This window comes from Engystomops pustulosus, chromosome 1 (genome assembly GCF_040894005.1).
Source record: "Engystomops pustulosus chromosome 1, aEngPut4.maternal, whole genome shotgun sequence".
In the NCBI taxonomy this organism is placed as follows: domain Eukaryota; kingdom Metazoa; phylum Chordata; class Amphibia; order Anura; family Leptodactylidae; genus Engystomops; species Engystomops pustulosus.
The window spans coordinates 187,501,011-187,514,424 of NC_092411.1; the positions used below are offsets into that span (position 1 = coordinate 187,501,011).

The 13,414-nt window shown below is 41.7% G+C and overlaps 1 protein-coding gene across 1 annotated transcript in view; it reads right to left on the reverse strand.

Moving 5' to 3' along the window:
• Positions 1-11,753: 11,753 nt before the first annotated feature.
• The window catches only part of FRAS1 (Fraser extracellular matrix complex subunit 1), a 340,675-nt gene continuing 339,014 nt past the window's right edge, over positions 11,754-13,414 (reverse strand). The window contains exon 74 of the mRNA XM_072115515.1: positions 11,754-12,975. Coding sequence (XP_071971616.1) covers positions 12,391-12,975 — 585 coding nt within the window. The 3' untranslated portion in view covers positions 11,754-12,390. The remainder of the gene's footprint in view (positions 12,976-13,414) is intronic.

Genomic DNA, 13,414 nt, shown 5'->3' on the forward strand with positions numbered 1-13,414 from the left:
TGTACGTGTATGTGTATATATGTGTATATGGTGTGTGTGTGTATATATGTGTATATGGTGTGTGTCTGTATATATGTGTATATGGTGTGTGTCTGTATATATGTGTATATGGTGTGTGTGTATATATGTGTATATGGTGTGTGTGTGTATATATGTGTATATGGTGTGTGTGTGTATGTGTATATGGTGTGTGTGTGTGTGTGTATGTGTATATATGTGTATATGGTGTGTGTGTGTGTGTGTATATGGTGTACGTGTATGTGTATATGGTGTGTGTGTGTGTGTGTGTGTGTATATATATATATATATATATGTATGTGTGTGTATCTATATATGGTGTATGTGTATATGGTGTGTGTGTATGTATGTGTATATATGTGTATATATGTGCACCAGCATATGATAAATGGCACTCTGTGTGTGTGTATATAGTGTGTTTTATATTGCATGTATGTATATAAACTGTATACTATAGATAAGTATATGTATGAATGCAGTAGATGTGCAAATTTGATGTGTATGTACGGTATGTGTGTATAAATGTATGGATGTGTAACTACTGTATGTGTGTATATTCTGTATGAGTTTGTATATACTGTATGTATTAGTGTATAAATGTATACATGAGTGCATAAATACGTGTACAGTAAGAGTGTACGAGTATATAAAATGAGTGTATGAGTTTAAAACTTTGTGTGTATATAATACAAATGTGTGTACATGAGTGCGTAAATGTGTGTGATTGTATAAACGTCTCTTTACAAATTTGTATTCTTTTTTTTAATATATGGTGAAGGGGGGGGGGGGCCTGCAGAAATCTGCTATGGGGCCCAAGTCCTCCTAGTTACGCCCCTGCACTGACTGTCAGTCCTGTCTTTCTCTATCCATCTTACCTCACACCAGGGGCGTTGTTAGGGTAGTAAAAGATCTGGGGCACGGGCCCAAATTCTTATGTACTGGACTCTCAGTAGTGACCGGTCCTGCATCTGTCACCATCTCAGTAGTGACCAGTCCTGCATCTGTCACCATCATACGTGGTTGCATAAAAAACTTATGTACGACTACAGAATACCTAGGAGAACATCTAATGACTGCTTTATGATGGCCCACATTAATTAAAGCCCCTGCCGCAGTCAAACCGTGCACCACATTTATAGATCAGATTCTGTCCGACAGAATTGAATTGCACACCCTATGTTAAAGGTGCACCAAAAAAAAGTTGGTGCACTCTGTCAGGGCAGTGCAGGGGGCGCCAGATTCATGAAGAAAGTGTACCCTCTACACTATCTTGAGGAAAACTGCACATAGTACACACTGCATTGTTTTTGATAAATGTGGACCAACGTGTCTTCGTATTGTAGTTGTTCTTGTTTCTTATTTTCTCTATTAGGTAAAAACTACCACGTGGGACCATTTTGTGTCGCAACACCAATTTTTGCACCGAAGGGGGCGGTCCGATGCTCAGTCGGACCGTGCGCCACATTTAACATGCAAAGTCTGACAGAAGTGTGTCACACGCCCCATGTTAAAGGCTCAACAAAAAAAGTTGGTGCCCTCTGTCGGGGCAGTGGAGGGGCCGCCAGAAATCCTTAATCTGGTGCCTTCTGCAGACTACACAGGACACTGCACAGAGTACAGACTGCACTGTTCTTAATAAATGTGCTGCAGTATGCTTTACTTTCACATTGTTCTATACCTCCTGGTCCCTTAGTACTGTTATCCTGCTGCTATTCCCAACACCGCCCCACCAAATACTACAATGCTGCTACAGAGAGAGCCTCTTGAAAATAGTAGTAACACACAAATAAAGTTCCCTAGCATAACATGTTGTAACATCCCCCCATTTTATTCCCCACACTGTAAGCTCTTTATCATTCTTTCCCTATATAATGCCTGTTGTGGCCATACACAGTATTCTGTCCTGATTTTGACACCAAGACTTTGTAATGGCCCCCAAAAATAGTACACATGTATACTTCCCATTCTGGTTTGTTTATAGTACACTGTTCTGTTTCTGGCCCCCACAATTTATAGTGAACCTGCTAGATAACAGCTCCCACACAGCCAATGGCCCCATACTTTACATTACACCATTACAGTGCCACACATCTAATAACATCTCTAAATGTGGCCTGACATGCAATAATGCCACCCACCCTTAATGCCTATGGCCCCTAATATGGCCTCTACTAATTCCCACTCATCCCCTATGTATGATTAAAAAACCCCAATACCCCCTCTCTTCATCTTGCTGTGCGGGTTGAGGTGTGTTGACATCATTATATGGTATCTTCTGTTCATGGTGGTTATGGGGAACTACTTGAAGCAGGAGATGCCATGTAGTCACATCACCAATGTAAAATCCTATAATGTATATGCGCCACCAGGCAAAACATCTCCAGGTCTGACCCCAGTGTACTTCTGCAGGCATGGGGGAGGACTGTCCCTTACCTGGCCACTCTGCCGGCAGCCTCGCCACATGGCGTCAAGGTGGTGTTACCGCAAAAATAATCACGATTTCTTGCAGTGTGTAAGAACTTGTTATTTTAGTGCTTCTATGACAGAAACTGCCATAGAAATGCTGATTAATGTCCCCCTATGCATACATGTATGTGTGACATCTCGGGTCACTGATGTGAGGGAGTGGAGTGCTGAGCTGTAGGTTACACTTGTGCCTGCCTTTCACTGACCTGGAGTGACTTATTTCATGTAGCTGTGAGCAGGGGGTCTGCCTGCAGACTGCACTCACTAACCTGCTCCTTGTTCTAGGACGGAGGGAGCTCACCCTCACTGCAAACCTGACCAACAGCAGGACACATTCAGGCCGAGGAAAAAGAGGTGCGGGGCTAAACGGAGGGGCGGGACCAGCACGCTAAGCGTCCCAAGTCACACAGTGTAGGGCAGAAGCACTGAGTGACTAGAGCAGCGCTGTGCCAGGGCAAGTACTCTGCTTTCTCAGTCAGCTGTGCCTCTGTGTAGTTGGTGTGCAGTACATTCGGGGCACTGGATAAAAGATCCGGGGCACGTGCCCCGGATCTTTTAGCCTAGCGACGCCCCTGCCTCACACATAAGTTGTTTTATACTCATTGCCTATAGTAACCAATCACAGCTCAGAGCTCATATTAACTCCTTAAGGACTCAGTCATTTTTTAGTTTAAGGCTCAGTCTCATTTTTTGGATTCTGACATGCGTCGCTTTATATGGTTAGAACTTTTGAACACTGTTACTTATCAAAGCGATTCTGAGATTATTTTTTCCCCACATGTTGTACTTCATTTTAGTGGTAAATTTTGGCTGATAAGTTTTGCGTTCTGTCTAGTGACTGTCGGTCTCGGGCACTCTTATTCCAGTGACTGTCTGTCTCGGGCATTCTCATTCCAGTGACTGTCGCTGTCTCCGACTGTCACTTTGTCTATGAAGAGATTTATCAGAAGTGTCTGAGAGCACGCTACACCACACACCGGACAACCGGTGAAAATACGTGGCTACTATACATGTAATTCACGTAATGTGATTTATTCCATTAAATGCCCTTGTGGTTTTCTATACATTGGTGAAACGATGCAACCCGTCAAGACACGTATTAATAAACATAAATCTACTTTTAGGTGCAATAACAGATTACTACCAATTCCTTATCATTTTGATGAACCAACACATTCTATTGCTCAACTTAAGTTTCAAGTAATTGAGCAGGTTGAGACCCCTAGACGAGGAGGTAACATTAAAGTCCTTCTTCGACGCCGAGAGGACCACACATGGAATATTGTGTACAGTTTTGGGCACCAGTGTATAAAAAGGATATAGTAGAGCTGGAACGGGTGCAGAGGAGAGCAACCAGAATTATTAGGGGAATGGAGGGATTAGCATACACTGACATATTACAAAATTTGGGATTATTCAGTTTAGAAAAAAGACGACTGAGGGGAGACCTCATTACAATGTACAAATACCTGAACCGTCAGTACAAGGATCTCTCCAAAGATCTTTTTATACCTAGGCCTGTGACCAGGACAAGGGGGCATCCTCTACGCCTACAGGAGAGGCGATTCTACCATCAACATAGACAAAGGTTCTTTACTGTACGAGCAGTGAGACTATGGAACTCTCTGCCGCAGGAGGTTGTTATGGCAGACTCTATGTACATGTTCAAGAGAGGCCTGGATGACTTTCTGGAGAGAAAAAATATCACGGTTATGGGGATAAAACATTTATTTAATTCTTAAAGTTTGGACTTGATGGACTTGCGTCTTTTTCCAACCTTATATACTATGATACTATACTATGATACTATGATAACACATTAGGCACACTGGAGCCCAAGGGGTTAAATCAGGATTACTATTTCAGTTGCCTTACATGATGTGATTCTGGAATCATACCCTTATGTTTAGTCATACTGTTAACCCCTTAAGGACGCAGGGTTTTTCGGCTGATTTCTCGCTCTCCAACTTCAAAAATCCGTAACTTTTTCATTTTTACGTATACAGACCTGTGTGAGGGCTTATTTTTAATTGAAAAAAAAACGTCACGTGCGTCACGTTCTTGTGGGCTCAGTTTTTACGACTTTCACTCTTCGCTCCAAATAACATGCCTACTTTATTCTTTGGTTCGGTGCGAGCGCGGTGATTTATATAGGTTTTATTGTGTTTTAATACATTTTCAAAAATTAAACGAATGTGTACAAAAAAGAAAAAAAAATTTTGCCATCTTCTGACGCTAATAACTTTTTCATACTTTGGCGCACGGAGATGTGTGAGGGGTCATTTTTTGCGAAATGAGGCGACGTTTTCATTGCTACCATTTTGAGGTCTGTGCGACATTTTGATCATTTTTTATTTCATTTTTTATGTTATGTAAAAAGGTGTCGCATTTTTCGCATTTCGGACATTTGGGCGCCATTTCCCGCCTCAGAGGTCACCGAGGCTACCATGGTAACCGATCGCCGGCCCCCGATGACGTTCGGGGGCGTGGGGATCGGAAAAAAGATGGCGGCGCCCGCGCGCCGCCGTCTTTTAAACGCCGCCGTCGACTTTGCCGGCGGCGTTGAGAGGGTTAATAGCCGCGATCGGTGCAAGCACCGAACGCGGTTATTAGCGGTGGGGGTTTTGTGCAAAATGCAAAAACCCCCACCTCTGTATGAAGAGGACTCCCGTGAGCCCTCTTCATACATCCCTTATACCTCTGCGCCGTAGAGCTACGGCGCAGAGCGTTAAGGGGTTAAAGGTCACCATGTTTTGTTATGGGCAGTGTTTGTTCATTTTTCTCTTTTGTATCTTATCTCTTAGAAATGTAATCAAATGGGAGAGAATACCTGATGACACTACGTCACACCACGGAAGTCAGGATTCTGGTAGGATGTGACATCAGTGGGCAGGGTTTAAGTTGTTACTTTGTATTTGGCTCGATATGAGCCGAAAACGCATTCTCTGTCCCTGCATTAACATGCTGTAAGTTTAATTTTTCCATTAAAATCGTGAGTGCTGGGATTTCTGTTGGTTACTTATCTAAGGCACTGGCCGTACCTGAGCACCCGCATATCCACTGGGTGCCATCTACCTATTGTTAATCAGAGCTCAAGTTTCAATTTCACACAGCTGTTTATAAAATTACAGCTGATCTCTGATTGGTTTCCATGGGCAACTGGAATAGTTTTACCTCAGACACTTCTGATGAATATCTCCCTATCTCTATCTATCTTATCTCACACATAAGTGTCATATACTCAATGACCTGCAGCAACCAATCACAGCTCAGCTTCCAACTGCCACAGCAGCAGCAGACAATGACTTCTATATATGGTGGATAATAAGTGGATTTTAGTATTTGCTTTTCCTTCTTGTTATTTTGTTGAGCTACGCACATACAATAAAGGCTTATTCATTTTTTAGAGCTGTACTGCAGGGGTGGGCGGCTAACTGCTCAGTAATAAATAGTAGCTTCTTTCATTGAAGCAATTTTTACAGAAAATGTATTTTATTTATGCTACACTTCTCAATGTAGTGACCGCGGGATCTACGTACCTGCTGAGGGGGCTCCTTCCCTCTCCTCCTGGCATTCCGCGACGTGATCCCTGTAACGGAAAAATGCGCTCTAATCTCTGAATCACCACTTTTTTTTTTCCCTTTTGCAAAACACATTTAAAAATGACACCTTAATTAGTTATTGGAGTCAGAATATGGTAAAAGTAATAATTTGGGGGGGTTTCAAAAATTTTTCATTTTTGGTAAAATGTTTTAGCACCTAATAAAACCTATATAAATTTGGTATCCCTGTGATCGTACTGAACCACAGAATATATTAGAAATGCTATTTGAAATGTACATTGAAAGGCTTAAAAACAGAGCCCACAAGAAAATGGCGCAAATGCTGTTTGAAATGTATTTTTCACCTCCCAGTACACTGCATGGGATATAAAATACCATCACTTGGAAGTACAATTTGTTATGCAGAAAATAAGCCCTCATAAAGCTCTGTACACGGAAAAATAAAAAAGTTATTGATTTTTTAAAGTAGGGAACAATAAACAGAAAGTAAAATGGGAAAAGCTTATCAGTGACAAAGGGTTAATATGCCCACTATGTCACATGGTAAAAACTTTACACATTCTCTGGAATAAAGGTTTGTGGTACCTGAGTCCACGTGCACACGTGGCATTTTGGTTGCACTTGGAAGCACAATCCAAAGGCTCCACTTGTGATCACATATTTTGGCAACGTGTTTCCAACACATTAACTGAACGCGAAGGAAAAGCGATCTTACCCCAACGTGTGACCGCAGGTGGAGCTTTTGGAATTTGTTTTTCAAAATGCAACCAAAATGCCATATGTGAATGTGTGTAAAATATATAAAGGGTTAACAAGCTTTCTACCTGCTGTTTTTAATAATTTGAGGGGTGAAGTTACTAGAACGGGTGATATGTGGGGGGTTTCCACTAACTGAACTTCCAAAACCGCTATAGAAATGAAATGGTCCCTAAAATAATTGCCTCTATAAGCTGACTGAGGAAATGACAAGAGGTTTCTCGAGAGGAACCACCGGAATGTAATGTAGCATCCACAAAGTTCCCCGCAGAACCAGAGTCCAAGAAAGCTGAGACTTGCATAAGAGTGCGGCCAATACGTCTTGACTTGGGATGAAAGACTTTTTTAAAATGTTGCAGGCAGGGCTGCATCATTCCAGGACAGCTCGGAAGCCAGGGTACGAAACTGGATATTCACCCATGGACGACTCCCCTTGGCACAGGATCAGCAGTGCCATTTCAGCTGAGGAGGCTTGTGCGGGTTCCTTGAACATGGCAGAGCATGGCATCCCCGTCAAACTTATCAGGCATGGAGAGTTCGAGCCTTGATTCTGTTGCCAAAAGACAAGCCATTGTGGCTGGAGTAGTCGCTGGAGCTAGATGTAGATGCTGAGTGGCAAGCATCTGTTACAGCGTGGCAGTGACTTGGCCAAGCAGCTCCTCTTGCAAAGAAATCTACTGGGACTGTGGGGCAACAACGTTAATAAGATCAGTCAGTCGGAAGCGGCACCTTGGCAGTGTCCATGTACGGATCTTACTGTTAGGGCTCAGAGTCAGTAAACCCCCTGGACCACCACGGGAAATGGTACTAGCCGAAACCCGGGACCGGAATCCAAGTCGCGCCTGGTCTTCACCAGAGCCTGCCACAAAGCGGGATGGGCTTGCTGCGGCGGGGTGCCACCAGGTCATTCCACAGGTGCAACTAGCCTGCAGTGGCAGCCACGTCGAAGTACAGAAACACAATCCAGTTTCGAGGTCAGGCATAGGCAGGCAGTCAGCAGAGGTCAGGTCAGAGGTCACAACAGGAGATCTAGGCAGAGAGCGGGAGTGGGAACAGGTACAGGGAGCATGGAACAAACGCTAGGAAGATTTCTCTTAGGATAATGAGCTCACAGATCCAGTGGGGAATGATGGGAACAGCTGGCCTTTATGGAAAACCTTGAAGTGCCAGCACCAATCAGCAGCGTGCTGGCCCTTTAAATCTCCGAGAGCTGGCGTGCGCCCGGGCGAGCATGGACGTGCACGCAGCCTAGCCAGGACAGGAGCGGGGAGAGGTGAGTGTGGGCAGGGGGCCACAGCACCATGGAGAGGGGCACGGGTGTGCCCGCGATCCGTGACATGGAATAATTAACCCTAAAAGCTCTCTTAGTCTAGTTCAGTAAGCGACTCAATCATGGGAGAGACTGTTGACAGATGTCCAGAAGACACTCCACAAGGAGGGTAAAGCCACAGAAAGTCATAACTAAAGAGTGCTGCAACAAAACACATTAATGGAAAGTTGTTTGGTAGAAAAATGTGCATAAGCAACCGGGAAACCATAGCCATGATAAGATTTTTAAGAAAAGGCCATTTAAAAACAATGCCAGAAGCGTCTTGCCTGGGCCAAGCAGACAAAGAACTAGACTGTTGCTCAGTGTTCCAGTGTAGTTTTTTTTTAGATGAAAGGTCCCAGAGTCTGGAGGAAGAGTTGAGCCATAATCCAAGCTGTTTGGGGAAACTTCACAATAGACTTCAATCAGTGATGAGCCTTGTCAGCCATGTCATCTGCTGGTGTAGGGCCACTATGTTTTAAGACCAAAGTCGGCACAGCCATCTAACAGGAAATTTTTGAGCACTTCATGCTTCCCTCAAGCTTTTTGGAGATGGAGTTTTCATTTTCCAGCAGGAATGGGCTAAAAGCTGATGACAGAAAAAAAATCTGGATATATCATATCAATGGCATACCAATATTTTCTAATAGGACTCATGCACTCACCTGTGCAGATGACTGTATGGTGGCATTCAGAAAAGTTTTTATTTACTATGCCACTGTACCATGCTCTGTCGAGAGCCATATTGCTATTCTTTACGAAAAAAATGCTAAAACAGTATTCCTCCTTTGTTATACACATCCAAAAAACATATTGTTGTGCCATATTATTTAAATCATCCAATAACTTAAATATTAAAAAACAATAACAAATTAATAAAAGGTTTATTAAAATAAAGTGGTAGACGCATAGAAATTTCTTTTTCATATCTGAAATTTAGAGCCACAACTACTGTGGCAACTATGCAAAGAATGCTGGAAAAATTCTTCAACGCTTACACACAGCTGAGTACAAGGAGGCCGAGTTTAAGGGAAAGTTGTAGTCTCATTTGTATATAACAAGTCTGATTTATAGTGCTTACCTGGTGTGTAAGACAGTAAGTGTTTATTGTACAGTGTAGAATTCACATTTTCTTATTATTCTTATCATTTGACATTTTTAAATGAAAGAGAAATAGCATAACGAACCTGACACCGCTACTACAGTGTACACCGTCTTCTAGCCAGTTGAATGTTCAGCTGGTCCTGATGGGTAGTTGAATGTGTAGGGCAGTAATGGTGAATCCTTTGAAGCCAGAGTGCACAAACTACTTGCCCAAAACCCACATTTTTCCTCAAAAGGTGTAAAGTGTGGGCTTTAAGCAGCAGCTCCGCCTCTCCAGCCAAACCTGTGCTACGGGTCCCAGGGCGGTTGTAGCACGCGTTTGTAAGAAAGAAGCATGAATCTGACACATAGTACATATTGTGAGCAAACCAGGATCTAGAAGAGGTTGGTTTGGGCTAACGTTACTGTATGTAATTGTGGCAGGGCCGGCTGCAGGTTTCAGTAGGCCCCTGGACAACAGAGCCTTAGTGGGAGCCTTTTCAGAAAACTCAAGTCCCTACGCCACACTGCCCCGTTCCCCCATGAGGCACACTGTCCCCCTCACTCTGAGAAACAAAAAAAACCTCACTTTTCCTCACTCTCCCAGAGCAGTGTCAGCAGCTGCCTTCTTTATTCTCATGTGCCCGCTGTACCCGCCGGCTATGAAGCCAGCACACATGATCTAATGACTTCATCATGTGCTTCTGAGCCATCACGTAAAGTGCTGAGTGCCGCTTCGGGGGAGTGTGGAAAGGCAAGTTTTGGATTCTGCCTCTATGCTGTGCTCCCGCCGAAAGCAGCATGGAGACAGAAAACAACAGGAGCTGGATGGTGATCATTTGTACCAGTGTCTTAATGCCACACTGGTATAATTGATCCAGGGGCCGAAATTTTCTTTTCAGCGTCCGAGTGGGCCCCTCCAGCACCCTTGGCACTTACCTGTTTAAGCCAGGTGCTGGCCCTGGACTGTGGGATAGTGGGTTTTCAAGCTGATAACTCCTAAGCACATACAAACCAATATAAATGTCAAAATGACAACATTTTTATTTTAAATAACCAAAAATCTTTATTATTAGAAATGTGTTTAATGACACATATCCCTCAGATACAATATAAGTGTATATAAAATAACAATATACGTTGTATATAGTATACATTGGTTTTCCTATTATGTTTACAGCACCATATAAGGGCTAGAGTCCTCTCCAACACAGGGCATTAAGAGATGCTCTCCCAATTTGAGCATTGTCTCTGTGCACACTATTTTCCAGCATTTTATATTTCTACAACACAACATAAGCAGCCTACCCAACAATTAAAGGCAACATTACATCCACAGAAGCAGATGTGGCACTGTGAAGACTACGTAACAAATGGGAACACACAGTCTCCATGTTGTGTGGGCAGTTTCACAATGTAAGGCATACAATGGCAAAAAGTACTGTATAGGTTATAAGAAATAAGTGGAAACCTTTACAAATCAAGAATAAAATGACAATTCCAATTGAACACATCTCCTCTATGATGGCATATCATCTTCTTTTCCACCAGGTGTGCTTCCTAAAAAATATTCCTCTGATTTCAGCAGTGACTTTGTCCTCCAGAGTGTAGTAAATGAAGCAGATACATGATGCTGTACACAGATGATAAATGTACCTGGACAGTCAATTTAAATATTATGGAATCAGGAGAACTAGCAGATTTTTCCGCCCATATGTGTACTGGCCTGAAAATTGCACGAGTTCCATACAAATGGGATAGAATTGCATAGGACAAATACAAAAATGTTTATAATGCCTCCATTTTGCTCGTAAATAAAAAAAAAATATATATTGACTTCTGGTTATAATAAAAATAGCTTTGAAGTTTAAGGGCACTGGGTGGGCTTTCACAGGATGGAAGTCTCTAATTGATACATTAAATAAATACTAGATAATACTATTAATTGGTGCCAAGTTCCACTTATTAGCACAGTATCCATTTTCAGGTTTCAATGAACAGAGGCAGCTAATTCACACCATGGACAAGTCGGCACTTAATTTCTAACCAAAGAATTACACTCTATTACTTCCTGCTCACTTTCATCACCACACTCACTATTTTTCTTCCCTTCAGGGACTTTGATGTAATTCGACAACTCAGTGAGCGTCTTTCTTTATTTTCTGCCATCATAACTCTCCTACATACATAGGTTTCAACTACCTTGCAGCTTACAATTGTATGGTTCAGCATTGTGAATTGGGTACCTGGCCTTGGTATTCATACTATAGGAAACAAGCAATACAAAGGGCACAAAATTGAGAATCCTGCTTTTTCTCAAAACATTTTTGGGAGATTTGTGGTTGATTTATTTACAGCTATCTATATCCATTGTAATCATTTCTTTTCATCATTGAATTACTGCAATTCCTGAATCATCAGGAATTACGCATTACTATTCTCTTCATCCCTGTAAAGAAAATTTAGGTGACACATGCCTGGAAAATCTGAGACTTCCTACAAATACAGTAAAAATATAAACCCAACATCTCTAAATGTTATATATGACTGACAGTAAAAAAAAAACTGGTATATAATAAAGTACTGGAAAATAATAAATATGGATGGTTATTCTTTATTTTCTAGTAATTTGTAGAATGTTTTTTTTTAACACTACAGTACATTAATTTCCTCCAGTGAGGAAATGTCTCCTTTCCAGTGTCTGACCTCAAGTTTCTAAAAAAGTCTTAGAATTATAATTATGATGATGATTGTGGTATTTAAGGTACAGTAGATTAAAATAAAAGTTCTAAAATAAGGAAATACGATTTGAAGAAATACAAATAAAAAGTACAATATAATTTCTGCAGTGATTTGACTGATTGTTCTGGTACAAATACAGTGCATGTGAGCGAATACGTACAATGTTATTGACCTTTGGTGGCAGTGGTTAAACTATGTGCAGTGCATTGTTGCAGGCAAATGGAAAGACCAAACATTTGCCAGGTGCTTTAGCCCCTTGGATCTCACACATGTGCGGGCATAGCGAGGTAGCTCAGTTGTGAGTCACAGTAAGTACTGCACATCTGTTCATCACTTATTCCTTTTCCCTTTTCCTTCAATGTAGAAAAATACTGGTGCTTCTTTCTTTATACATCTTATAAAATGATAGAACCTTTTTTTTAATGAAAATATACTTTTTATGTGCCAATGTCATCAAACTTCTGTTCCATCGTGTAGGTTATTATGAACTTTGACTTCAAGGTTCATCTGCTTCATTCTAACATTTTTAACCTCATAGTCATCTTTGCCATCATTAAGCAGGTTGATGTTCCTGACAGTACAGTGCTGCCTGTTAACATTCTTTTCCATTCTGTCCATGTTTTTCCTGGATGCATCCACCTTGGTGTTCAGTGGATATTCCTCAGCAGCATCTCTAGGTGGCTTCTTTCTATTTCTCCTGCACTTCTGTGTGATAAGACACACAGACAAGAGAACAAGCATAAGTAACATTATTGCTGCAAAGGCACTTCCAATAGAAGCCCCAGTTTGTGATGCTGCAGTTGCAGAGCTTTCCATTTCCAAGCTCAAAGTCTTCATGTTAGTGCCGTTCTTAACTTGGTCTCCTTCATTATCATAAATCAATGAATCATCCAAAGTAAGCCTGCCGTTCTTATCAACCAGATCCCTGCGAGGACGCCTCAGTTGATAGGTGAGAGATCGCTGAACTCTGGGTCCTGCCATTGTCTCTGGGCCAATGATGTAAATAACTTGAAGGTACCACTGGTGCCCAGTTTCAACCTTTTCAAAACAAAAAAACAATTTATACTTTTCAGTAAATCATGCAATCTTTTTCTATCATGTATAAAATCTAGATATTGTTTATGAAAATACAGAGATGTTACCGTTAGCAAAATATTGTAAATGCAAAAAGGGAGTTTAATCCTAGATTAGGAGGGACCGAACCGCTGGGTGGGGGGGGGGGGGAGAGGGTTGTTAAGGAAGGGAGGGGAGGGGTTGGTTTATGGTTATGGTCATGTGCTGTAATTTACACATTGAAGTATGTACTAATACATATGTCTTTCCTTCATAATGGATGTAAATTTATATGCTTTAATAAAGACCATCTGATTTTAAAAAAAAATGTTGTAAATGCAAAAATGTTTATTTAGACTGTCATCACCAATAGCCAACATCATCCAGTCACACACTAGCGATCTTCCGGGATAGAACAGCCAGA